This window comes from Hippoglossus stenolepis, chromosome 5 (assembly GCF_022539355.2).
Source record: "Hippoglossus stenolepis isolate QCI-W04-F060 chromosome 5, HSTE1.2, whole genome shotgun sequence".
Taxonomy (NCBI): Eukaryota; Metazoa; Chordata; class Actinopteri; order Pleuronectiformes; family Pleuronectidae; genus Hippoglossus; species Hippoglossus stenolepis.
Window position 1 is genome coordinate 7,861,469 of NC_061487.1, and position 27,672 is coordinate 7,889,140.

At 40.3% G+C, this 27,672-nt stretch overlaps 2 protein-coding genes across 3 annotated transcripts; one reads left to right on the forward strand and one right to left on the reverse strand.

Moving 5' to 3' along the window:
• Positions 1–4,452: 4,452 nt before the first annotated feature.
• Positions 4,453–16,187, reverse strand: snx1a (sorting nexin 1a). Its single transcript, XM_035156227.2, has 15 exons — positions 16,049–16,187; positions 12,796–13,744; positions 10,885–11,021; positions 10,566–10,641; positions 9,888–9,931; positions 9,323–9,464; positions 9,145–9,223; positions 8,969–9,044; positions 8,589–8,702; positions 8,115–8,208; positions 7,608–7,813; positions 6,754–6,897; positions 6,022–6,102; positions 5,859–5,930; positions 4,453–5,210 (listed from the first exon to the last, which is right to left on the reverse strand). Exons 1-15 carry the CDS (start codon positions 16,175–16,177, stop codon positions 5,160–5,162), a joined length of 2,394 nt encoding a protein of 797 aa, XP_035012118.2. The 5' UTR covers positions 16,178–16,187; the 3' UTR covers positions 4,453–5,159.
• A 368-nt stretch (positions 16,188–16,555) lies between these two features.
• sv2 (synaptic vesicle glycoprotein 2) lies at positions 16,556–27,015 on the forward strand. Of its 2 annotated transcripts, none has more exons than XM_035156228.2 (13): positions 16,556–16,692; positions 17,645–17,743; positions 18,244–18,405; positions 19,104–19,266; positions 19,675–19,796; positions 20,645–20,808; positions 20,899–20,979; positions 21,278–21,373; positions 22,499–22,587; positions 22,939–23,066; positions 23,619–23,714; positions 24,435–24,594; positions 25,611–27,015. In XM_035156228.2, the coding sequence occupies exons 1-13, from the start codon at positions 16,593–16,595 to the stop codon at positions 25,792–25,794; spliced, it is 1,644 nt and encodes a 547-aa protein (XP_035012119.1). In that variant the 5' UTR covers positions 16,556–16,592; the 3' UTR covers positions 25,795–27,015. The 2 variants fall into 2 exon arrangements, with proteins under 2 accessions (XP_035012119.1, XP_035012120.1); XM_035156229.2 differs by lacking the exon at positions 25,611–27,015 and adding an exon at positions 24,033–24,103 and having other exon boundaries at positions 24,435–24,552.
• The last annotated feature ends 657 nt before the right edge of the window (positions 27,016–27,672 follow it).

Sequence of the window (27,672 nt, forward strand, 5' to 3'; positions counted from 1 at the left end):
CAGATTTCTACAAAACCTGGTGGAGGGACACATTTTTTGTGAATTCCTAAAGAAATAATTGATGGATCTTAATGAAAAATCAATGACGGTTTGAAATTTGGTGGAGCTTAATTGAATTTAAGTGGACTTTGAGGCCTTGGTGGAGGTACGTGCTCTAGTCTCTGTCATTCTAGTTAGGAAACTTCTAGCTTAGCTATGTCTAAAGGTTAAAAATGCAACTGTTGACATCTCTGAAGCTCATTCATTATTGTGTGTTTATTTAATGAGCCATAGAGGTGGCGGCAGGTGGAGTTTGGATGGAGGCAGCTTGTCTGTTTGTGCTAAGCTAACATCTCTTTGGCTGAAGCTTTAAACTAGCTGTACAGAAACTGGTCCTGAAACAGATGAACTTACCTCTCGACATGTGTTCCTGTTACTGAACCAGACTCAACTTGTGAACGTTAAAGCTGTGTCAGATTGACAAGTGTAACCCGGCACTTCCTCTCTGTACTGCTTATCCTGCCACTGGAGGTCGAACACTTTGTCACAAGAAGGGAGCTCTTTCACCTCTTTCATTAGATATAAAAGCTCAGCTGAAATGTAGTCTGACCTGACTGAACTAAACTTAAAGTGAGTGAACACCAGCCCTCTGTAAAGCACAGGTATTGTTTGGTTTATAATTCATGATGATGAATTGAACTTCTGGACGTTTCATCTGAAATCATTTAGGTTTTTTTTGTGCAATTTAAAATTTGTGTATGAAACCATTTTGACGTACTTGATCTGAAACCACGCGTCCAGTGCAACACGTCACATTTTCCACAGTGTGGATCGGAGCCTTTATGCATTTAGATATTTCTTTAGAGAGCGTGACGTGTGCAGGCTGTGTTCATGAGAAGCTCTTTATTATTCATACCTGTTATTCGTACTTGTCATTTCAAGCGTAAACAATCTGTGTTTTTTTTTGCTTTGTCCAACTGCCAAATCGAGCTTCAGCAAGTAGCAAACTGTCACGTGATGATGAGACTGTCGTTTGGGTGCCTCATGTGTGAAGATGATATTTCTACACTGCTTCATGTTACAGGACACGTAGGGTTGTTTTTCTTTAAAGTTCCGGTCCATCTTCACAGTTTGCCTTCTAAGTTGGAGCAGGAACGTGTGAAAGCAGAATGGAACATGACTGTGGACAGAGCGAGCAGCGGCACAGTGTGAAAGTTTGTGTGGTGTCGTCATGTGTCGCAGTCATCTGCTGCTGCTGCTGCTGCTGCTCAGTGTCAAAGTTCAGAGAAGCAAAGTGCAAATCAAGTCTGTTTGCACATGGTGATGGATCGTATTGTAAATAGTTTTTAATAAATGCTGAGACAAATCTGCTACTGTGTGTGTGTGTGTGTGTGTGTGTGTGTGTGTGTGTGAGAGGCATCAGAGAGCTCTGACTACTGATTTCACACATCATGGGTGGTACTACTCAGCCTGTGAAAACATACAGTATATGTCTTGTATTTAAGACTAGAAATACCACCAGTGGTGAAACCAGTAAAGTTTGTCTATATAATTTAACAAGGTCACTGTGACCTTTAAAATGAAATCAGTTAGAGTGACAACTGGTCAAAATTTGAAGAAAATCCCTAAAGACAGACTTGAGACTTGTTCAAAAGGCCAAAAACATGTTTTGAGACCTTTGACCACCAAAGTCTAATCAGTTAATCAGAGTTTAAAGTTGAACATTTGTGCCAAATTTGAAAGGATTCTCATGAGGCGTTCTTCAAATAACACGTTCACAAGGTAAAAACGTTTCGTGAGGTCACTGTGACCTTGACGTCCACATTCTAATCAGTTCATACGTGAGTCTAAGTAAACTGTTTTACCAAATATGAAGAATTTCCCTAAAGGGGATCTTGAGATCTTGTTCATTAGAATGGGACGTACAGACGACCTGAAAACATGATGCCTCAGGCTGTCGTCAGCACGGAGGCAAAAAAAATAAATAAATACTGTTGGCATCATAACAGGTTAAAAAACAAGGACTCTTAAGATGTTGCTGTTTTGTGTTTACAGACAATAGATCATTACATCATGTAGGATCCTGTGTTTCTACTGAACTAAACCAGAAAATAAAAGCCAGCAAATCTTTTTAGGATTAAGGAAAAACATTATGGTCGGATTTTCTTGTAAATAAAATGGATACTGTCTTAAACAATCTAATATCTGACATGTTCCAACACGTTGTAACTGGTTCACTTCTGCGTGAATGTTGTTTTCTTGATGGACTAATCGTACTGTTTTATCTTAATCCTAAAAAGATTTACTGGCTTTTTGTTTCTGGTTTGGTTTAGTAGAAGTTACATGATGTAATAATCTGTTGTCTGTAAATGAAAAAACGTCACAGAGAAGTGAACCTGTTAAAATGTGTTGGAACATTAGCCCGTCAGAAACTAGATGGTTGAAGACATTATCTTATTTTTTTATAAGGATCTCTTGAATTTGATTCATGTTCAACCAAGATATGTGGAGAGGAGTTTCTACAGTTGAAACTTTCTACAGTTGAAACTTCTACAGTTGAGTCCATAGACTCTGATCTATGGAATAAAGACTTAATAGATAATCTGGAATGAGTCATTGAATTGTTTTACACTGCTATGTCTTCATCATTCAGCATTTGAAAATTAACTTTAGATATGATTTTGGGGCTTTCTGCTTGGATTATAATTTCACATTTGTTGAGGTCTTAATGGAGTTTATTGATGACCTTTATCAGCCTCTCAGTGATCAGCAGGAAATACAAAACAGTAAGAGCCACCGTATGTAAAGATCAGTTTTGGGCTCTATTGAATAACAGGTTTTTTAGATCCGGGGAGAAATAAGACACTGACGACTGAAGTTCTTACTGAAATCTTAGAGTGTAAATAGTGCAACTTTTATTGATTTGTTTTAAAAGATGTTTCTATGACAGTGCACGTTGCTGACATTGCGATGCTCATTGACAAGTGATGACAGAGGATGAGGATGCAACAACGAAAAAAAAACAAGCCTGTAATCGAACCGTCACACACACACACACAAACCAAAAACACAGCGCAAAAATAATGTCTGCAAGTGTAGTGATGCCTTAAAGACAACAAATGATACAAAGTGTTTGGCTGCACAGTTTCAGTTTAAAGTTTGCAAATGTGAAATTAAAACTGGAATAATCATACGATGGCAGCCCCGTCACGAGGTTGTTACTGTTTGATGTTGAAGCTCAGTTGTCAAACTGAGGCGTCAGAGATAGGTCCACTGTGACATCAGTACGTTACGTTCTTCACGTTAATCTCACGTCTACAGGCCAACATCTGCAGCTCTGGTGCTTTTTAAAGGACAATTCCAGGGTTTTTTTTACGTGCTGTTGCCAATTGGACAAAAAGCAGTCAGTAGTGCTTAGTGAGGAAATGATTCATGTATTTCAAAATTCAAACGATCATTGAAGTCATACAAAAATTAATCAAAAATACCAAAACTGTTACCACTTTCTCAAAAGTGCTGATTTGCTTCTTTTTTCCATTTCATATCTGTAGATTTAAAGGTGCCCTGTGGATTGTTTCGTAAACAAGATTGCGTATAGATTCATGGTTTCTCACCAGTTTTTTGCAAGAAAGCTAAATTATTTAGATCCGTCGTGGTCGACTCAGAGTTGTTTTCTCCACCTGTGTTGGCACATTGCTGTGTTTCTTGGCAGCTTTCAATCTGAGAAAATGTGAAACCATTGACAGGACGTCTCTGTGTGAGATACTAATAAAAAACAAAGACCCACAACAACAACAACAACAACAAAAAATCACTTCTCTTTAACTCTTTAAATTCCTGGTAAAACTCCACAGGGGACCTTTAAACATCTTTGGGTTATGGAAAGATGTTGATGAAACAATGTTAAGATTTCATGGCTCTGGGATACTTTGTATTTTTTATGATCTTGTATTTATAGAGTAAACAAATGAAAATATCAATTAATCAACAACATAACAGATAATGAAAATATTCTTAGTTGCAGCCCTGGTATTCTAGGACCTGACCCCCGACCATGTTTTGAAGTAGCATCACATCCATGAGACTACACACGGCTCTACTTGGTCAGACTAATCCACACAGTGAGGACACGTCTGCACTCATCACTGCCACCACAGAACAATGATGCAGCTCTGACATCAGCCTCAGACGTGACGTCGCTGTGAGAAGTTTCAAGTCTCCGCAGGTCAATGTGAACCCAGACGCTGACGACAACTAAGAAAGTAACTGAAGAAGAACAAACAGAAGTAAACGGACTTAACTGTGACTAAAACACCAGTATCACTCTTAAACCCCAGCACTGACACTCATGTCATTATGGCTGCTGTGGAAATAACATCATCTCTACATCTTTCAGATTTAATTTGGCGTCTGGAGACAAAAACACCATTTAGACTGAAAAAGGCACAGAAATGTGTAATTTTTTTTTTTTTAACAATGATTTAAATCAAATCCGACAACATTAAACCCACAAGCTTCACCAACAGCACGATGCAACCCACAGCTGTAGAGTTTACTAATCTAATGCCTCTTCACCCGACACCCAATCCCCTCAGCATCAATAGTATTTTAAATCTGAAAAAAGAAAAGTTAATCCACCAGGTGGAAGTCCTCACAATTCGTATATATCAATCTGATATTTTATCCCTTTTAATCATTTGAAAGCAAAGAAAAAAAAAAAAGTTTTTTTGGCCACTTTCATCATCTGGGTCCCCAGAAAAAAGTGATGAGAGAGCGGCCGCGCTGTAAACGATTAACCACTGCTGATGTGAGGGAGCTCCTGATCACGTGAGGGAGAAAATCCTGAGAACGACGACGCACTCGGCTCATTTCCCTTCTCCTCGTGTGGAAACCAATGGAATCATTCACCTACACTTTGACCTCCTCTCATAGCGTCCGTATCTTTGTATTTGCATACTTTTTTCATCTAGTAAGAAAATATTTGTGAAAGGTTATATGGAAATATACAATTATTAATACAATAGGATACAGAGCCGTTGTGTTAAAGGTGATTAAAAAAAACAGGTTGATTGTATCTCCCTTTACAATTCACGCGTTCTCCTTGGTTTAAAGGCAAAAGAGGTAAAGTGTATAAGAAGAAGGCAGCCTGTTGCGTCGTCCAAAAGGCTGGTGCTCGAGGATTATGCGATTGCTTTTGCTTCTGGTAAGAAAGCGTCCCAATACTTTATCAGCTGGAGAAAGAAAAAAGAAAAAACAGTCAACATTGTCAGGTTCATTTATAATCGACAGGTAAGAGACGGTTAATGGTTGGACAGACATATCGTCAAAGAATTTACAAACAAGTCAAAGTCGGATATAAAGCAAAAATCTATTAGATCACTGCTGGGTGAGGAAAAGATTTTTCACACATTACATTCAGCTGCTCGAACCTTCTCCATATTTTCTTTGTGCCATTTTATTAAAAGTTTTTCTTAAGAATTGTTTACACAGATGATTACCTCGGCCAAGGAGGTTATGTTTTCATCTCTATTTGTTGGTTAGCGGGATTTTGCAAAAAGTACGGCACAAATTATCATGAAATGTAGTGGAAGTGGTATGAGTCAAAAGAACCCATTCAAGATCGGTGCAGATCTGGATCAGGGGGCGGATGCAGGAATTTTGTTTCACTTCCTTTATGAGATAGGGCATTATTCCACATTTTCATTGATTTCTCAGAGAATAGTTCATGCATCTAGAGGAAAAAATTAATCAGGTATGTTTATGGAACTGATATTTATGAATATGTGAGGTTTGGTGCAGCGTGACTGAATCGAATGTTGGGCCTTGGCGGAGGTTCATGCTCTGAGTGCCATTCTAGTTGAATCTTGAGAAATTCTCACCTGCTGTTGAGACTGAAGCAGAGACTCCAAGTACTTGATTATCTGTCGTTTGAAATTTTTGGCCTTTTCTTTCTGTAAGAGAAAATGTTAAATATTAAAGTACTGACAAACCTGTTCAGCTGTTCAGTGTCATCCGGACAATAGAGAGTATAAATATTTGTACCTCAAAGCGAATGACTTCCTTTCTCACAGTAGCAGAAACTCTGTCAAACTCTCTCTCATACTGCGTCACCTTCGCCTCCCACTGTGGACAAGAACAGTTGTGAGTTGAGGAAGCAACTTTGTGCCAAAATATCAACAAATGAATCACTTAACAATTTCACATTGTTTGTTATAAACACTGTTACCCATTGGCTCTCATCAGGCAGAATGAATATTTCATTCCCACTTTTGTCAGGCACAGAACACAACCCTGGAAGTGACAGATCCAGAGCCCAGCTCGGTTCATTTTGTTTGAGGACTTTGATGACTGATGGGCCTTGACGGAGGAATGAACTACTTCTACAGAGCTTCATTCCCCGCCCTCATCATACACCCCCATAGGTCATGTAACAAGAATCCCTGCCTTGCAGTTGGATGCTTCTGTCGACCAGCAAGGCTGCACGAAGTATGATCAGAATCTCAGTATTTAGAAGAGTTGACCGTTGATCTTCATCACTTTATCCTATTTTGACATTCATGTTAAATTTGGTCATAATTAGCAGATGGAAAAATCTTGAATCCATTCATGTGAATGGAACGCAGGAATGGACAAAATACCCCAAAATATCCTCCCCGTCATAGCAACAGAGAACTTCTATCACTGGTATAAGTGAAGCCCTTCGAAGGGGCCCCTTCATCAAACCCAGCACTTTAAGGTAGTTATTTTCACTGTTTTGATTTTTTTGTGTCGTACCTCAGCGATCTCCTCTTTGGCCAGTTGCAGTTTGTCCGGCTTGTTGGCCCACAGCAGTTTGGCCTCGGTCTCCCTCTTCTTCTGCAGCATGGCCTGACCGTCCTGCCAACGCTGCCACGACTTAATCCGGTGATCAAACGACCCCTGCAGGTCACAGACACTCACAGGATCACTCCATGTTTACATCAGCTCTATTTACTTTAGCTCTGTAGCTGATTCTGATTCCTTTTAGGGCAACTTTGTCAAGCCTTTATTTGCTGTCAAAAATAATGTGTCTTGTGAAATATGTGGAAGTTTAATTTATTTATTTAGATCTTAAATTTATTCTAAGATAAGTGAAAAGAGAGCAAACATGAAAATACACCCTCATACATCACTTTGTAAAGTATTTAAAGTTATTTAATTAACTTTCCCATGCTTGTCTGATTTTATGATTCACTTAAAAGTGGAATTTCATCTAAAAATAAAATTGTCCTCGCCAGGACTCAAACCAACTACTATTAAAATGGCAGATTTGACCTCACTGCAGTGACGGATAGAGAGGCTTGGAGTTTGAGATTGTAGTTTATGTAGCAACCAGTGCAAAGATCTAACTACTCTGCCTATATCAGCTGGTATCTTTGTAAACTTAGTATCTAAGAATACTGAAAGTTTGAGTCCAACTCAACTATCTGTGGGTCGATAATAATTGACCGGGATGAGCCTTTCAGACATTTCAATATTTTACAGAAGACTCAACATAGAGAAGGTGTGCAGTTTTTGTTGCAGATGTTTTTATTTGACTATTTGAAAAATGAATACTTCACTGTGCAAAACCAGCTTGGATTAGTTCCATATTAAATTGTTCTCATTACCCTCACGGCTCCGAGCAGACGGATGAAGTCGGCGATGAGCTCGGCGAAGCTGAAGGTGTCGTTTGAAGCCTGGTCCTGGTGTAGCTGCTCCATTTTGTCCTCCACCTCTGCCAGCTGGGACAGAGCTCGGGACAGAGCCGTGTTGTCCTCTGCGCTGCCCAGCATGGCTGCACTCTTGGCAAAGCTCGCTGTGTTCAAGGACAGCTCTAGATGGGAAGAGCCAACCAAATGTTAAACACATTCCACAAGTTACCACGTGGCAGAGATAACTCTTCTCAGCTTGGGTTTCAGAAAAACTAGCAATGACTATGACACCAGTCAATACTTGCAATTCTTATAATATTCTTTAAAGAGCAGGAGACACTGCACATGGGATGTTTAGAAGGTTTCAGGGAGACAAAGACATGTCAGAGTGTAAAAGATTGGAACAGATGCACTAATCTAATATGATTAGCAGATAACCAGGACTGGGTGTTATGTATCTGTCACCAGTTGGAGAGAACCGACCTTTCCTGTGGACGACCAGGGATTCGACCAGAGCGTGGAGCTTCCTGAACTGCTGGTCTGCAGACTCCACCTCCTGCAGCTTATCCTCAAACCACTGCAGCAATACAAACTTGTTAGTACAACCCCAACAACAAGGCCCCTACGCACTGTTCACAGTTCAAAACAGCCTTCAATGTCTAAATACTGTGAAGGCAGAGCCCTTTGAGATTACAGCACAAGAGAACAGATCACAGAACTCACATGTTATGTCACAGTAGATCAATAACCAGATTAAATGTTATCATGAATTACATTGTGTGACAGCTGAACTTTTTCAGTACAATGAATGATGCTAATGAGTCATGTGAATCTCCCCTTAACTGTGAGGTTCAAATGTTCAGATTGAAACATGCAGATTTCATCTTTACATTAAGGGCTACTCAGGAACAGAAAATGTTGTGAACAGCAGGAGTGTGTGTTTACAGCTCAACTCACCACATCGGACTCGTTCATCTTGATGGTCATTTTACTGACAGCATCCGTTGCTTTGTTTATCATTTTCAGGAAGCCGGCGCCGCTCAGAGCCTGGGTGCTCACCGCTCTGGGCAACTGAAGACAAACACACACACACCAGCTGTGAATACACTTAGAATCAATTATAGGTATATGGCAGAGAAATAATTCATCCCTCTTCCAAATCTTTGCCAAAGGGAAGATTTCGTCATGAATTTGATTTATGCTTTAGTTGTGGGCGTGGAAGTGTCACAGTCTTAAAGATAACAATATTTCAAAGTGTTTTGGGCAAAACAAAAACTAAACAAATGATTGTTTTCAAAAGAAAGTCCAGAGGTTCTTCAAATTCAGTTTCATCTTACCTCCTCTCTCTCCAGGAACTCTCTGACATCTGGATCTTGGAGAAGCGATGGGTGATTTACCACCCTCTGGACGTACCTGTTCAATGGTTACATTGTGGAAAGAAATCTCACTATCTTGCTTGTAGGGGCAGAGCAACTTTGAGATTTGTGGGACAGGACTTGTTGTTTTTTCTTACCGCTCCAAAGCACCTCTTCTTCTCTCAATGAAGTCTGCAGATGAGGAATCCTCCTTTCCTACTTTCATCTTTGTCATACCTGTGCAAGACAACATCCATTATAACAGCTACAGGAGATTAAATTCACACTTACAGTATATGAGAAAATGTGAGGAAAGGAATTAGGCAGTCAGTCTACCCAAGATGCTCTTCTCTGGCGGCGGAGGCACAATGCAACCATTTGGCCCATGCTTTTCAGAAAGCTTCTCATAGAGGCCGAGGAAGTCGCTGAAGCGTCGCCTCACTGTAAAGTTTTTGTTGCGGAACATGGGCAGTGTGGTCTGAAAGAGACAGTTTTCTTCCCTTTTAGTTTTCACTATATTTCATGTGTGTAACAGGAATTATGTGGCACTCATTTCATTTGAATACATGTCTGGGAAGTCGCTACTTCTCGATGAGGTAACACAATGGAGAAGTCCATGTCCCACTGATTAAAGTATTGCAATATGTATTTTAAAAAAACGGATAACAGTGTTTTATTAAACCACACTTGCAACAGTAACTACAGGTGCTGCCAAATCAACCAGGAGTGAAATCTTTGAGATGTTACTTTAATTCTGACACAATCTCTATTAGCCTCTCCAGAACAGTGCACGGGCGTTTCTTTAACAATACACGGACCAGTTACCACATATCTTATGATTAACTAGACTGAATTCCTCTGATTTAAGATGGTCAACTTCTCAGTGAAATGACAGTTTTACCTGTGTGGATAATTTGTAGGCCATGTAAGCATTCATCCCATCACCTGAAAAAAAATAGACAACATTTACCGAGTTGGTGCAGAAAAAAGGACATAAATTGATATAAATACTTACAGAATATTACTCAATGCAAGCTACATGTGGGTTATAATCATTGGTACTGTTAAAGGAGCTTATCCTTGAGCTACTGAGTTGTTCAACCCCGGAGTAACCTGGTTGGTCACTCTCTGCTTGTTTTATGCATGCAAATGTATGAGGTGGGCGCACCCACTCAGCAGCACTTCGTCTGCTACAGAACATCCATTTATTTGCTTAGTCGTGAGAAAAATCCATTTCTCACGACAGCGGTCAAAAACCGTTTGCCCTTCAGGGATCAAAACAACAACTCACAGTCACCTACCCTTATACCTGTGCTGCGTGCACCACAGCGCCACCCAGTGCTCATACAACAGAATTACAATTTAAACCTTACGCCTGTATTTGTACTTTACAGTAGTCTCACCTTCTTGGTTATTTAGTCTTTTTCATCATTTTGAAGTTATGCATTCAAGGACCTCAGAATAACCTTTTGCTTGCTTGATGTTTACAGAGCACAAAACAATGTGTATGTTTATTGCAATAAATTTAATAAACCAAATAGATTATTTAAACATTTTATTTAAAAAAAATAAACCTCACCTATTTTTTCAGGGTCTTTGACAGAGACAAAGATTTCAAATTTGTCTTCCTGCTCCTCTTCTTCATCTTCATCCATCTGAAACAAATATTGAACAGAAGGTCAAAGTGTAAGAGTTTTGTTTGTTTTCGATTTGTTCGAAAAGAGCCTTCAAACTTACATTTCCAATTACAGATCAAAAATCTGATACCCCAGGCATCTTTAGAATTAATAAAATGATGTACAGAAAATGAAACTTATTGAGCTCCAACAGTTTTCATTAATCATTATGGTGTGGTCACTGTGGGAGTTTCACCCTGGCTTTGGATATCTAGTATGTACCTCCTCGAGGGCAGCAGACTGGGGCTTGGCCAGGCTGGCAGTTGCTGACAGCGAGGGGGCGGGCGCAGACGGTTTGGCCGTCACCTCCTTCTTCCTCTCGCTCCGTGGGCTGTCAAGAGAAAGTTCCACTGTGGCTTCTGTTAGAGAGGAAAAGAAATTGAAGAAGCCAGATGTGGGTCATCCCATTCCGTATGGAAACATGTGCACATGTGCTTTATTTATTAGACCGCCCTGGCCTCTTTATAAGTCTAAGCATGAATTCACATTTACACACAATTATTTACATTATACAACTAAATGCCTCTGGAGGAAGCCTGTCGTTTTTAAACTTATTTGATTATATTTTCTTTTGATTGACTTTTTAACTAATTTGCTTAAACTGCTTTTTTACATTACAGTTTTGACTTGAGAAAGTGCAACTTTACAATAAAGGAAATGTCACTCATTTCCACACAGGATCTCTGGAGCTCAGTCAGCAGGGCCGATGGGTTCCTGGTTACCTCTGTTACCACAGCCGCTCTAGGAATAGTCATGGCTGTTCCAAAAAACTCCATTTAAGTATTATGAAAGACACTGGACACATGTCAAAGACGACCAAGCAAAATGGGAACCGTCAATGCAGCAGAAATGTTTTTGAAATCTTCCCCGGGCTGTGGCTCAGCACAATCCTGTCTCTGAGCTCTAATATACAAAACTCAGCTGTTGGACCTTATCGAGAGAGACTCTCCAAATCATGTCCGATCAATACCTTGCTTTGAATGTAACCGTGGATGGCTACTGGTTTACTGCTAATAATGCTTGTTTGAAAATCAATCCAACCTCAGACGGACAAAACAAATAACAAACTGGAATGTCACTCAGTAAATCACACACCTCCGCCAAGGCCCAACATTACGCTTAAATCCGATAAAGCCGCACCAAAATACACACACTCAAATATCAGTTCCAGATTTTGTTTTGCATCAAGAACTATGAATTATTCTCTGAGAAGTTAATGAAAATGTTAAATACATTGTTGTATCACAATGTTGAAAGAATTAAAACAATATTCCTGGATCTGCCCCTGATCCAGATCTGGAATAAATTTCAATGCATTCTTCCTTTGGTTTCGCCCAACTACTCCACAAAATGTCATTAAACTTGCTTCAGTAGTTTTTGCATAATCCTGATAACAAAAAAACGCAGGGGAAAACATAACCTCCTTAGTGACGGTAACCATTGAAACTGATCACTTATGCAGAACTCCCACAAAGGGTGAAGGAGTCACCATGTCTAAAAGGTGCACACAATATTCCCAGTGATACAAAAGCCAATCCAAGCTGACATTGGGCGAGAAGAGGCGTCCACCCAGTGTATCGCCAGTGTATCACAGGGCTGACAACTACCATTTACGCTCACATTCAAACCAACAGTCGATTTAGAGTCTCCACCTGACATAACCCCAATCGGCATGTCTTTGGACAGTGGGAAGAGGCCGGATTACCCACAGAAAACCCACACAGACAAGAAGAGGACATCCAAACTAGACACAGAAAGGCTGTGGCCAAACCTGGATCCGAACCAAGAACCTTCTTGCTGAGGTGACACTAGCAGCCTGTGCAAAACGAACTTTGCTGCATAACAAAGGTCGTGTGGGCAGTTTTTGTTTTTTTAACGGAGCGGAAACTATCAGTTCAAAAACATCTGTAGCAGTGTAGAGAAGGCATAGTTTCTGATAACAGTTTGATAATAGTGTTTTCACAGCAGATATGTTGACTTAGCAGAGTAAGTGAAGCCAAGTTGTTCCTGATTACACTTATAACAACTCTGAGTCCCAATAGTTAATTCCATCACTATCACCTGAGCTTTTCCTACTTTCACATTCATACACAAAAATTCGGTGTAACCAAAGAATAAAAACAATGGACCCACCAGCAAAGATGTCCGTCTCCTCTTCAGAGTGGACTCCGTTGGTCTTGGAGTTGACGGTGCTGGTGTTGCTGACACTGGGCGCAGTGGCGAAGGCTTCTTCGGTGAAGATATCCCCGGCTTCTGCAGGGTTGATCTCTTGCAGAGGCCCAGTTATGCTGACGCCACCACCAACAGCAGCAGCTTTGGTTGTGACCGTTTTGTCCTTCTGCTCTCTATTGATGGTTTTCTTTGAAGTGGCACCCAGCGGCTCACCAAAAAGATCCTCGTCGGGTTCACCGAAGAGGCTCTTCTGCGGCTGCTTGTAGTCAGATGTAGTCAGCAGCGGGTCTGCAAACAGGTCGCTTCCCTCCTCCTCCTCATTGAACAAGTCAATTGTTGCCATGCTGGGTTTTTTGGCCTCAGCAGTGGGTGGTGCATCACTAAGGAGGTCAACCAGGGGGTCAACAAATGTGGCAATGCCAGGTGGCTGTTGTGTGTTGCTGTCTGATTCACCACCTGAATCCCCAATGATGTCAAAAACTGCAGCAGTGGAAGCTTCCTCTACTTCCTCTTTTCCTTCGCCAGGTGGATCTGGATCACTGCCCGTCACTTCACTTTTATCCGTTGCTGTGTCAGCAGGGGCATCTACTATTACAACTTCCTCTTGCAGTGCCTCAGTTTCACTTCCCAGTAGGTCGACAAAATCATCCGAGGGTTCGTCTAAAGAGATTATAGCCGTGTCTTGAGCTGCAACATTGTCAGCAGCCTCTTCGGTTACGTTGTTTGTTAGGTCAACAAAATCATCCGAGGGCTCACTGACAACTTCACTTGCCGATTTGATTTCTGCTTGGCTGCTGACAGGCTCGATTAAGAGATCGCTCATGATGTCTGAGGGAGGAGTCATTAAAACATCAATAGGTTGATTGGCAGGAGGCAGTGTGGTGTCCAGGTCGACCAGTGGAGTGTCGCTCTGGAGATAAGGGGGAAAAGTATTTGAATATGGCTGTAACTAAAATTCATCTGTCAGTTATATCTTGGTTAATCAATAAAAAAAAAAAAGACATTTCAGGAGATAGTAAAAAATAAAAAGCTATAATGATTTCCTTGAGCCCAAGGTGATGATTTAATTACTACGTTTACATGGACAGCAATGTTCTGATATTAACCAGATAAAGATAATATATATCTGAATAAATCACTTTCATGTAAACCGCATTTTCTGATTAAACCTGAATAAGGTCATTCTTAGAATAAGCAATTATCAAATTAAGACGTGTGGAATATTCTGACCTTAGTTGCATTATGCAGACATGTATTTGTCTTAATTACATTATAACGTCTTATTGGAGTTTTCACAGCATTTTGTGCAGCGGTTACCAACTGTGTGACGTCATAATCAAGCTACGCTCCGTAACATATAAACAAGAATATGAATGGAATATCTATTAGCAACTTATACAAGCATCCAAATTGAAACAATTGTTCAGAATAAGGTCTATAGTCTATTGCTCATCTTTTTTGTTCAATAAACCAGAATACATAACATTTTTTCAATCATGTTAAACACAGTGAAGCAGAAAAACATCACATTTGAGTGACTGGAACAACTGGTAAATGATGAATATGATTAATTCAAAATACCGTTAGTCAGTGACTAAAGGATTAATCATCCCACAAACTCCTTGTGATTAAAAGGGGCTTTAGTGGTTTTAAGTTTTAATGGATATGAAGATTTAAACAAGTTCTGTACGTAGTGTGAGCAACGGTGGAAACCATATGTTGTGAATTGGGCTGCTTGTTTCACGTCACCTCTATAGCTGAAGCAACATCCGTGACTTCAGCTAGAAGCTCTGTTACATGTCAAATCCAGAAATGCTGACCGACGTTTTCCATGCAGGAATGAGTCCAGCTCGCAAAAAAAATCAAAGACAGCAACTTTGCAGCCTTTCCTCTGAACCTTGACTGTGTGAAAACATCCGGGTACTGACCATGTGACCACAGCTGACTCACATGACAGGAGGCAGCCTGAGCCAACTGACTCTCATTCAAAAAGGTATCTGCTTTTTCAACTCAGTGTTTTACATGAAGTCCCAGAAACACTTCCCTGATAATGTCGGCTCTCACCGTCAAACGTCATGGATCGCTGACATTAGACCGCTGTTTACTTTACATTCTATATGCATGGCCTGCCCACACACACATGCTGAGGACTTTGGTTTTGGGACCAGATTTTGGTTTTAGATTTTTTTCTTTTTTTTGGATTTTTTCTGCACAGACAACATCAACTAATCATTTACCCAACGGGTACTGTATTAAAAATGAGAATTATTGTATATAGATTGATCTATATAATGGCAAAAACACCCATCATTATATCTTGGACTTCAAGGCGACACCGCAAATAACCAACCATCTAAAATCACAAAGAGCATGAAATCCTCACATTTGACAGTTGTGAACAAACAGTGCTTTTACATGACATAGACTCCATCTATTAGACATACACTAATGTTGGACTAATATGCCCATCTTGACATTGTCAAATATGCCCATCTTGAAATCTTCAAATGGGACTATGATATATAATCGGATAACATTTTGCAGTTTCGCTACTTTTGCTTTTTTAAATAGTTTGTATAAATAGTGTAAAATGTCTAAAAATTGAATTCCCACATCGCAAACAACTAATTTGTTATTTTCTTTCCACAATGACAAATATGATCAGTTTTCTAATATCATTTACTAGGTACAACAATAGAAAAAGCAAATATTGGACTTTTATGTCTAATAATTCGGAGATAAAATGAATTCCCAGCTTATAATTTGTCGTTAAAAAAAAAGAAGATGAATCGTCTTATCATCGCAGCTCTAAGAACAGCTAATTGATTATGAAAATATCGGTTGTCTAATTATCGGTCGATCATCTAATCAATGAATCGAGTAATCGTTTCATCTCTCGCGTGTCATGTGGTTTCCTGACGGACCTGATCACATCACAACCAGACTTCTTCACAGAGAAACTCACGAACGGGTCAGTTCCAAAGCTCCGTGTAGCTGAGCTTCTTTAAGTTGCAGTAATAACTATAAGTGACATTAGAGCTGCACGTGTCCACAGTATTATTCTTAGTGATTTCTATGCAGTGAAAAAAGCCAAACTAAAGGGAAACTTGCTCAAAGTGTCTCATTAGCATTCTCGGTTAGCTAACTAAGTACCATCGGCAGTAAACGTCACTTAGCCAAAACGAGAGGCCGGGGATCGAACACTCAGACATACCGGGCTGAGGAAGAGGTCCTCCCCGTCCTCTTCATCACTGTCTCGGCCTCCGACGTCTTCGGGGTCCAGCACATCTTGGTCCTCGGAGTCGGGGAACGGAGGAGGACTGCGCTCCGAGCTGGTCGCCATCTTCTATCTTTCTTTTTTTCTCCACAAACACAAGGGGAGGTAACGTCAGCGGCTCACACGGGCTGTAGCGCGGAGGCTAACAGGGCTGCTGCTACACACCCGAGCTGGAGCTTCACCTCCAGGCACTGACAACAGGGGCAGGCTGCAGGGGAGCGGAGGCTTCGGGACTGGAAGGGACAATCCACCGCTGGCTTCTTACTTCCTGGTCCTCCTGGTCCTCCTCCTCTTCCTCCTTCTTCCTCCCTTCTTCTCGTCAGGCTAGCTTCAGTCGGTAGTTAGCTACCCGGGCAGCGGCAGCAGTCATGGGACAGACGAGGTGTGGACCGGGACAGGGGTTCAGCTCAAGTTAGCTCATGTGCACACACACACAGCTCCGTGCCCATATTAGACACATCCGACCTTGAAGGGGGGGGGGATGTCTGGTCACATGCGGCCCGGAGATGTGGAGGATCGGCGGCCGCTGCTGCTCGGCGGAGGAAGTCACCTGGAGCCGGACGAGCTGGACTCAGACGAAGGTAGAAAAGTGTGGCACTCCATCACTTCCGCATTCACGTCGGATCGTACCAGTGAATCAGTTCTCTGAGTGCAAGCCCTGATGTCATGTTTTAATTCAAGCACTAAAGTAACTTGTACAAATCTACAAGCCTGACATATTATTACTTGATTATTTACTTAAATATTGCAACTAAACATATGTTAACTTTTCTGGAGTTTCTTTCCATTTGATGTCGCCTCATTATTTAGCTGATCAATAGGAAACTAATCTGCAATTATTTTCACAACTTAATAATCATTGCAGTTATTTCAATTCGATAAAAATCCTAAATATAATGCTGACTAAAATAGATGTTTTTAAACACCTTTCAAGACGGCCGCTCCTAAGTGCTTTACAAATAAGGACAAATAAAGAAAACAATCAAAGTTTGAGACAACAAATGAAATAATACAACATCATTTAAAAGCAAGACAGGTGAAAAAAAAAGAAACTGTTATAACTAGAGTAGCAAACAGTAGAGCTCAATCCTCCGCCAAGGTCCAACAGTAATTTTCTTTTGTTGTTGTTTAATCAATATCCAGGAATTATTCTCTGAGAAATTATTAACAATGTTGAAAACACAGTGTCTTGCAGATTGCATCTGCTGCCCCCTGATCCAGGGGCGCACCAACGTTTTATGGATTCTCCCCTCACGTGAAAAAACATACTCGTTTCTGCCAGTTTTCCTTATCAGCAACCATTGACCTTTTATCTAGAGCTCCATTTGCAGCACCAAAGGAAAACTCCAATGCAACTGTTGAGTGTGTGATATGCCTCAAGCTTCCATTTCTCCTGACCTGCGCGTGTGTGTGTGTGTGTGTTTGTTTGTGTGTGTGTGTGTGTGTGTGTGTGTGTGTGTGTGTGTGTGTGTGCGTGTGCGTGCGTGCGCGTGTGTGTGTGTGTGTGTGTGTGTGTGTTTTGTTGCATCACAGGTGAAATCATCTTTGACAGGTGCAGGTCAGACTTGAAACATGAAGCCGGGGGAAGTGCAGAGAGAAAATTAACATATGAGGAAGCAATGGAGGAAGCAGGTAAAATAACAATGGTTCTCTCTTCTACTATTGTCTGGGAATTTTATCATTCTCTGAAACATGCGTCGTAAAATAATATTTGAGGTGAAAAGTCAACATAGGGTGTTGTTGGATCTCTCTGTAAACCGGAGAAGGAGCAGTCAACACTAGAGCCTGTCGAACACATACATGGTCTCAATTACATTTCTCTGTCATCAGGGTTTGATAAAGACATCTTGGGAATTGTCGCCATTTTTCAAAATATATATTGATTGATTGACCTATGAAAGACCTTTTTAGACAAACATTTCTGTCGATTTAACTGTATCTTTAAATTGGTACATCCAGACATATTTGTTCAGCAGTATAAATGTGAAGAGTTATGTTCTACTTTGGTGCATAATAATTGTTTGTTTGCCTGTTTGTTTGTTTGTTTGTTTGTTTGTTTGTTTGTTTGTTTGTCTTTGTTTTCCGCAAAGACTTCTCTCCATTCAATTTACTCCTTTGCTTTTGCCTCTCAGGTTTCGGTTTGTTTCACTGGCTGCTGTTGGTGGTTTGTGGTTGGGCCAACGCCAGCGACGCCGTGGAGATTCTCTGCGTGTCTTTCCTCCTGCCAACGGCGCGCTGTGATCTGCTGCTGACCTCCTCAGACATGGGCCTGCTGACTGCCAGCATTTTCCTGGGTGAATCTCAGTCACATTAGATAGACCTCTTATCGTACCTGAGCGGGTTCACCTGTGGCTGCAGTTATTGAAAACCAAGGGGCACCAGTGGACTGTGTCATTTTTCTCATAGTTCCTTTGAATATGTTCTCTGCCAAAATAAAGTTGTCTCGCTGGCATTAAAATGTAAATGAAAATCTCAGTGTGACACAAAAAGATTAAGAACTAGTTATTTTTCAAAATGTGAACTTAAACTTTCAGATCTTCTCGAAAAATGAAAGCAAGCACGTTGGTCAGTAAAATTGGTATCGGTATCACGTAATACTTTTTGGAAATGCAAAAAACATATCAAATAACAGTTTTAATCATCTTATGACATTTGTGACCTAAAAAAATAAAAAAATAACTGTAGTAAACAACTAAAGCAAAATATGAATAGACTGAAACAAAACTGAACAGACACAGTATTATAAAATAAAAAGAGATGACTATAATATTGGGCCTACAAATAAATTAAAAGTGTCAGTAGATTATTGTGTGAGTCAGATCACATAACATCTCAAGCATCCGAAAAATAAAAATAATTTAAATCAATAATAACTCTTCATGGTATTTAAGAAAATATTTGGTAAAACACAGAAAGTTAGCCTATTTTTAAGAAAAAATATTATATAACCGTCTTGTCATGCTAATAATATGCTAATTATCCCATTTTCCAGGAATGATGGTGGGTGGCTACATGTGGGGCTACTTGGCTGACCAGAGGGGGCGTCGCCGGGTCTTGGTTGTGTCCCTGACAGTTAATGGGGTGTTTGGAGGTCTGGCCTGTGTGGCTCCGTGGTTCTGGCTCCTGCTGCTGCTGCGGATCATCAGTGGCGTAGGGTGAGCGTGTGACTTTTATTGTGTGTGTGTGTGTGTTTTATATATATATATATTGAGTTAAATTAACTTTTTTATGTTAAATTTCTTTTATCATTGTTTTTTTGTTTGCATGCTGGTCAGACTGACAGCCTCTTCCCTGACCCATACCACATCCTTTCACCAAGTTTCATAGAAATATATTCAGTTGTTTTTGTGTAATGTTGCATACAAACAAAACAAAAATTCAAAAAAACGGACAGGGGTGAAAACGTAACCTCCTTAGTGGAGGAAATACGCAGCTAGTGCCAGCATTAGACCAACTAGTGTAACTTTTTGAAATGTACCTCCAAAACAACTCGTTTTGGCAAAACTAACTGGATTTCAAATAATAAAACTTAAGGGTAAATGTTGACTTCTTCTCTTCTGTAGGGTGGGCGGGTCAATCCCTGTTATCTTCTCGTACTTCTCAGAGTTTATGCCCCGACGGCGGAGAGGAGCAATGATCAGCAGTCTGGCCACTTTCTGGATGGCAGGAAACATCCTGGCTGCAGGTGGGAAGAGACAGTGATAGTGTGTCTGTGTCACAGGATACGTCATTTAATAAAAGTGCTGCCACCAACTGTGAAAAACTGTCACATGTTTGGTGTGCATGTTATATCTTTTTATGTTGTTGAGACAAAATTCTGCTCAGTAAGTGTTAAAGGTATCCTGTCATGTAGCATCAACACATCACCAGATCATGTTCCATTGTATTCTAATAGTTTCTAATTTACTAATACATTGATCCTAGTTCTGATGAGTCCTAATGTAGCACCTCATTATTTTAACCAAGATATAAAAGTCATCACTGGCTTGTTAGGGGACGTGTATGTTCTGGGATTTCCTCATACTAATTATTCATCTGCACAATAATCAAAAAGAGATTATGGTTATATACAGTGTTGGTTTAACTCTGAATCCAGCACTTTTTGCTCTTGTTATGAAACTGGAAAATACTCCAATAATAATGTGCTTTGTTTCCTCTATTTAACCTCTTCTCTGTATTATTGTTATTATTTTTATTGTTATTATTCTTTTATTTTTGAGTTTCTTTGATAGCGAAGGTAGAGATACAGGATAGTGACCAAACCCAACATCATCCATCTTATTTCTATTCTTTATTTAAGTTGAGCCTTCATATTCAGTCTCTACAAATTGATCTATAAAGTGATATTCGGTGTCTCTCAAAATGTATCTTGGCTAAACCCAGTGACAGCATCACAGAAGGGGGATGCGACGCCAGAGTAACATCATCATGCACATCTGAGTGGAAAATGAGGAAGAGAGGGAACATGTAACAGTTGGGCACTATTGACATAAGACGCAATTAAATCCATTGACTGAGAGTTTATGTCTGCAGGTCTGGCCTGGCTGGTGATTCCCAGTACCTGGGCACATTTTTCTCTGGGGACACTGGACTTCCAGAGCTGGAGACTGTTTGTGCTGCTTTGCTCCATTCCCAGTCTCACCTCAGCCCTAGTATTCAGGCAGCTAATGCCAGAAAGCCCCAAGTTCCTCATGGAGGTATGTATTTAAAGACCGGTTGAACGTTTGTGTCAGCCTGATCTTTCTGTCCTGATGTGTCTTTCATATTTGTATCCCCTTCTCCTCCAGGCTGGTCGAGAGAAAGAAGCAATCCATGTTTTCAGATTGATGTTTAAGCTGAACATGAGGGGAAAAGCAAAATCTTTCCCGGTATGAAATAATTACTGCTCCTTTGGTCCTAAATGTCTTTATTGTCATTGGTGTGTCTACAAATATAACTGGTTTTGTTTTATTTAAACACTGATAAAGCACAGAAGTGCAGTGGTATTGGTACAAAGACAGAACAATACAATTTGTCATGTGAATGACAAAAGACACAACTGATATTACATTAAAAGGTTGAATTATTATTTTACAAAAACAGTGCAATAAACATCTCTTTTACTGCTCCTCTAATATTGTATACTACTGAAAGTGTAATGAGTCTAATGTAGATCTTCTTCTGCAGGAATTCGGTTTGTGTACAAGCTCCAAGCACAGAGAAGTGGAGGAGACCAGAGCTCAGGGTTCATATCGAGAGCGACTCTCAATTATTTTGAAAAAGGTAATGTCACTCACCCGGACAAAGCCATGATTGGACAGCACAAGAGATGTTTGTCTGCAGAAACACACCTTTCCCCCCTAATGCTACCTGGAGCCTTATCTTGTTTGACTAGTACATAATCTTGTGGTTATTTATGGTACCTGTAGCAACAGGACCGGATCAACATGCTGTTGGGCCCCATGGGCAGAACATGAGCTCTCGACCCCAATTGCCCTTCCTGTGCAGAGTGTATAGTTTCTCTGTGCTGTTACGTTTCAAAAATGAACTAAATGTCCTGTCCTCCGTCTCCTACTTCTGTCCCAACTTTAGTTTGTGATAGTGTAATTATCTCACATGTATTTATGAATAAGCACACTGTAACATAACATATCAACTGAGATAGAAAATGTGTTTAATCAGTTTTGGACAGATAAGATCAGGCCTCAAGATTAGGTTGAGAAACAGGAGTCACCTATTCCACCTATTCACCTGCACCAATTTCATTGCATATTTTAATTCAGTGGAACAAACAAACGGTCTGAAGACATAGTGCCACTAGAAAGCCATATGACAATAGTAATACATCTAGCATGGCCACACATATGAAGTGGTATCGCCCTGATTTGTCTGCAGTGGGACCGGCACATGAGCCCAGTGTTTCCCACAGAATTTATTAAGTCTTTGGTGGTAGAGCGGGTCCACGTACTTCGTTCTCACGTGCAACAGAGCCAGAGTGTCAGGCCCACAGACTAGAGAGTGAAACTGAATTTGTCTGCACTGAATGCCACTCGCGAGTACACACAAGGCTGCAGCTGAAACTATGAGTTTGTGCCGTTTGCGTGGAAGGTAAACATTTTATGGACAAGAGGGAGAGACCGAGGGAGCATGAGGGAAATAGCGCTGCAGGAAAATCTACAAGGACTCAATAGAGCAGAACACTAACTTAGAGAACTTTTATGTTAATATGGGAACTGTACATTTTTTGTGTTCATTATGAAACTTCTGATCCGAACCCTAATCCGATCTGTGACTAAAAACTGATCCGATCCAAACTGTTTTGTGATTGCACCCCTATAGATAAGTGCTGATTAATTATTTCCTCTTTCTCAGTGTCATTTGATATAATTTCTGTGGTGTAACCTGCAGGGCCTGTCGCCCATTAAACAAATGTTTAATGGTTCCCTCAAATCAAGGAGCATCACTCTGCTCATCATCTTCTACTGCATCGCCTTTGGGTGAGAAATCCCATCTTCTTCTCCACATATTAACTCATCAGCATCTGCAGGGAAGTGAAGCAAGATCTCTTTCATACTTCTGTTGTCAGTTTGAGGAAGACATGAGAAATACAAGATCAGGACTTTTTTTTCTAATCCATATCAACACTGCTGATGTAATAAATCCACCACAGCTTTACTAGAAATCTTGTGATTTAACTGCTAAAGTGTTCTAACAGATGATGTTCTTTATCAACTTGCCTATAAGACTTTGTATCAAAGGATAGTCAACAGTTAGCACATGTTTGAGACTTGTATAAGGATAGATATATTAAAAGCCAACACTAATACATTCTGTGTGTGTGTTTGCAGTTACTATGGGCTGTGGATGTGGTTCCCAGCGTTGTTTGCGAGAATGGAGGATGGCGGTTCGCCTTGTGCCAACGTGTCCCTCTCATCTCCTCTCCACAACCAAAGCTGCTACCCGGTCAAGACAGCGGGTGAGTTTCTGGGATAACAAAGACTTTCTGCAGGTTTCACTGCAGTCAGCTCTCCACCTTCTTCCTCCAGTCGGTGAACAGAGAGCTGAAGATGAAGCTCAATATTATACAGGAATTCTGGCATTTTTTTAACCTGGGCCCTATGTCTAGAAATGTGTGTGTGTGTGTAAATAAATGGTTCTTACAAAAGCGTTTGGAATCAGTCGAGTAGATCGCCTCTGCTGGCAGCCGCCACATGAGAGCAGTCGCTACAATGTAATCTCATCTGGCTACAGCGACAGTCCACGAAATGTCCTCTAAAGTTCCCCTTTTCACTAATAAAAGGCGCAGATTGTTATTCTGGGTCTTTGCTGAGTCTGGCAACATTGCACATGTCTTGCTCAATGAGGGGGGCCAGGCAAGTGAAAGAACCTCAATCCTATACTTTAACTGTAAAGCTGCATTCTGCACAAGCTGTAGATGCAACAGGGATGATTGAGCTTAAAATATGGTTTGATGGCCTTATCTTTATTTCACCCTCACCTCTCACTTTATCTGTTTGTCACCTGACAGTGTATATGGAGGGTTTCATCATCGCTGCATCAAACCTGCCTGGCAACATCTTCACCATCCTAATGATGGACAGCACTGGAGGAAAGTCACTACTGTGTGAGTCTATTGTTCATTTTCCTCATTTGTTTCATTTGCTCGTCATTTTGTGTTACGGTGCCTGTCTGAGGGTTTCACACCCACTCTCGTCAGTGTCAGATTATTATGTTCAGCCTTCTCACGCTTCAAAAAACGACAAGTCCATAACAAGTCTTTTCAAATGGTGAGTAAATATTTTTTCTGAAATAAACCTTAGTTGTTTTGTTTGGATCGGGCAGAGTGTGTCATATTTACTGTCCCCATCTAGATTCAGTCAAAGAAAAGAGTAATAAATAATCTGCTGGCATATTTTCACCCCAGACTGTTTTTTTTGTGCAGCATCAAGTCAAGTCTCCCAGCGCAGCATTTGTTGCGTGTTATAAAAACATGGCGGAAGGAGCAGCAGGCAGGTGGGGGTTGTAACAGCAGGAGAACTGTTAGTAATCTCTGGCCATATAGCTAACAGATGCTAACATTCACTGTTGACACATTACATGCGTTAAACAAACGCAGCCACCCACACATATTAAAATTTAAAGCAAAAATTATTAACAATTTTGCAGTGTGCAAACATCAACTTGGTTAAAGTCAATGAAGTTCTATCACAGACGGCTGCTCAGAAACTGCATGTTGTTACAGCATGAACACATGGAGAAGTGCCACTAGGTCATGCTGCTACACTGTCAATGCTAACACTGGATGTCTGATTTGAAATCCCTCCCTTCTTTGCTGTGTCTCCAGGCTGCAGCTTGGTGGTGTCCAGTCTGAGCGTCTTCCTCATCTATGTGGTCCAAACCAAAGCCCAGAGTCTGATCCTCTCCTGTGTGTTCAGTGGCGTGTCCGTCATCGCCTGGAACGCCCTTGACGTGGTGGGAACAGAGCTCTACCCGACACAGCTACGGTACCTCGTCTTAAAACTCAACTTAAGTTCAACAAGGTCCATGAAAGCAGCTTAAAGTTAACCTGTGCAGATTTTGATCAAAAATAAGAACAAAAAGACGTATGGCTGATAAACAGGGATGTATTTCACAACTTCAAAAAATAAATAACCTTTGTAAATGTTTAATGCGGAGACTAGATGTGTTTAACATGTATGTTAGACCTGAGGATTTCACACAGGTTTTGGTGAGTACTTATGAATGTTCACATAGTAAAACACAGTATGGCATTCATTTATTTTGGTCTGTGAATTTAGAAGTATATTCATAATAAATAGATTTTGTGGGTTTCTTTAACCACCAAGAGAGTCAGTGGATGTGAAGATAAATCTAAGGTCTCAGATTGAACTTTCAGCTCTTCAGGCCTCCAGAAATCAATGTAACAATCTGAGTCTAAAATACCGGGAAGCATTGTTAAAGGTCACATTGGAGAAAAGTCAGTTAAATGTCACATGAGATACTTCTATAGAGAACTACTGGGTTTTACTGGTATTTTTTCATGCTTGTATCTCTGATCTAAGTTTTTTGTATTTTCTTTCCTTTATTTTAAGCATAGACAAACTAGAATGGCACTCACCAAGGCCCAATGTCTCAGTTAAATTAAATTAAACTGCACCAAATTTTAAACACTTATACATAATCAGTTTGTTTTTTTCATCAAGATCCATGAATTATTTCCTGGGAAAACAGTGACAATTTCCGAAAATAAACAACAACGTCCTATCTCGCAATGTTAAAGAAAGTGAAAAAAAAATCCTGGATCCACCCCCTGATCCAGACCCACACTAACATTTGATGGGTTCTTTCCTGACACATCCTTCTACCAAGTTTTGTGGAAATCTAGTCACCTGTTTAATTGTAATCCTGCTTACGTCTTTACAGTTTTGTATAGAATATAAAGTTGTGCTCATCTTACAGTGGAGTAAATACAGCACAGATTCTCACAAGTTGCCATCTCCTGTGTCTTAATCTCTCTCAGGTCCTCGGCTCTCGGCTTCTTCACAGGCGCGGCCCGTGTGGCAGCGATCATGGGTAATATGGTCTTTGGGATGTTTGTGGACAAGAACTGTGCCGTGCCGGTGCTGCTGGTCTCTGCTCTGCTGCTGACCGGAGGACTGGTGGCTCTGCTGCTGCCACAAACCAGACAGACTGAGCTCACCTGATGGCCGACATTTTATATCAACAAGTTATCATAAGAAAGGGCACTGGGGGATTAGTGATGTGCCCTTTGTCACCTCTCTTTGCCTTTTTAAGGTGCCTTATCTAGAATACCATGAAAAAGCAGCAGCAGGCGCTCTTGAGTGAGAAGGACAAGAAAGGCAGTTGTACCACAATCTACATTGTAACATTGTAAGAATGAAAATCTTAACCAGATGGGAACTCTCAGGAATACTTGAACTGAAAAAAAAGATGTCCCCTAATGTTTTTGTCAACCTTGACATGAAAAGTTTCTTGAAGGATGTATCAGAATCTTTGTGGTATGTTTGAGGATTTGGTTACTCAATGGTTTTAGGTGAATTATTAGATTCCTAGATGTGTCTGAAATGTCTTTAAAAAAAGAAACACTCCAGATCTTTCCAGGCTGACCTGCACATTCATTCTAATACAGAGGTGTCATTCTTCCCTGCACAAAGTGGACCAAACCGTTTAATCATTTAGCAATAAACCAAAGATTTCCAGTTCCAGGACCAAAACAAGTACAAATGAGCCTGCGTGGCCGCGTTTACCATCATCTCAAAGTTCTCTATTTGAAATTACTACTGAAGCGTAAGTAAAAAAACTCTACTTTTCATTTCAGCAGCGTCTTGGTGTCCTTTTATCTGTACATGTACTGTCAAACAGCTGAGCCAATCGCAGCTGACACTGGGCTAGAGGCGGGCTACACCCTGGGAATGTCGCAAGCATATCACAGGAACAATGTTGCCCTCCCGTCAGTGTATGGTGGTGAGATGCATTAAATTAAGGACAGCATACAATACACCTCAAATGCAGTTAAAACTAACGCATGTTGGTCTCTTATGCATTCTTTTTTCAGACTTTCAGAAGCTGTGCAATTCACAGATATGCTGGTATTATGATGTGAAAAAGGGTTTCTGTGAGACATTTCCAACTAAATCAAACGTGAAATAGTCAAACTTGGAATAATACTTTTTTCCTCATGCATCAGAACAATTTGGACCAACAGCTATTGATAAAAAACAATAATTATCAATTCAAACCATTGTTTAAAGTTGAAATGGTTTTAAAATACATGCAATGTCAACAAATTAAATCTTACATTGTTCTGAATAAAACTGATAATGAAATCATGTTTAGTTAACACAATTTTAAATAAATGATTTATAAACATGTTATTTTACAGCTGATAAATTCAATTGAAACAATGTTTTGAGATTTATTTTTATCGCTTGTCTTTAAAGTTGCAGTGTGTAGACTTTAGTGACATAAAGTGGTGAAGTTGCATGTGGCAGCTGAATACCCCTCACCTCATCCTCCCCCTCCAAACATGAAAGAGAACCTGTGGTAATCTTCAGTTTTCATAAAAACTCAAAGGGTGTTTAGTTTGTCCAGTCTGGGCTACTACAAGAAACATGGCGGCCTCCATAGAGAGGACCCTCCCCTGATGTAAATATAAAGTATTTAAATATAAAGGGCCCATTCTAGGGTAAATAAAACAACAATTTGTATAATTTAGATGAAACACTCGTGAAAACATCACTAGGATTATTTTATATTCAATTTTTGTCAATAGATCCCTTTCACCTAAATCTTACACACTGGACCTTTAAGAGTCTTTAAGTGCGCCAAAAATAATGGTTGATGTTGCAGCATTTGCTGTTTTCAGTTGCACGAAGAATACAATGAACAACGAAGGTGAACTTTCTTTCAGCTGAAAATTTAAACTGTAGTGTAAAGTGACCATGTGTAAATACACAGATCAACTAACTGTCTGAGGGAGATGGAATTCATTGCATCCACTTAAGAGAAGAAATAAATCCATTAATCACCACATTAGAAATACATAAGGCACAGACGTAACA

Coding starts and splice junctions, on each gene's coding strand:
- snx1a (XM_035156227.2), bottom strand. CDS start 16,177: ATGGCGACCAGCTCGGAGCGCAGTCCTCCTCCGTTCCCCGACTCCGAG. Junction 13,745..16,048: donor AGGACCTCTTCCTCAGCCCG/GTATGTCTGAGT, acceptor CCTTATCTCCAG/AGCGACACTCCACTGGTCGA. Junction 8,703..8,968: donor AGTTCCTGGAGAGAGAGGAG/GTAAGATGAAAC, acceptor GTTTGTCTTCAG/TTGCCCAGAGCGGTGAGCAC.
- sv2 (XM_035156228.2), top strand. CDS start 16,593: ATGTCTGGTCACATGCGGCCCGGAGATGTGGAGGATCGGCGGCCGCTG. Junction 19,797..20,644: donor AGGAAACATCCTGGCTGCAG/GTGGGAAGAGAC, acceptor TTATGTCTGCAG/GTCTGGCCTGGCTGGTGATT. Junction 21,374..22,498: donor TCTCAATTATTTTGAAAAAG/GTAATGTCACTC, acceptor TGTAACCTGCAG/GGCCTGTCGCCCATTAAACA.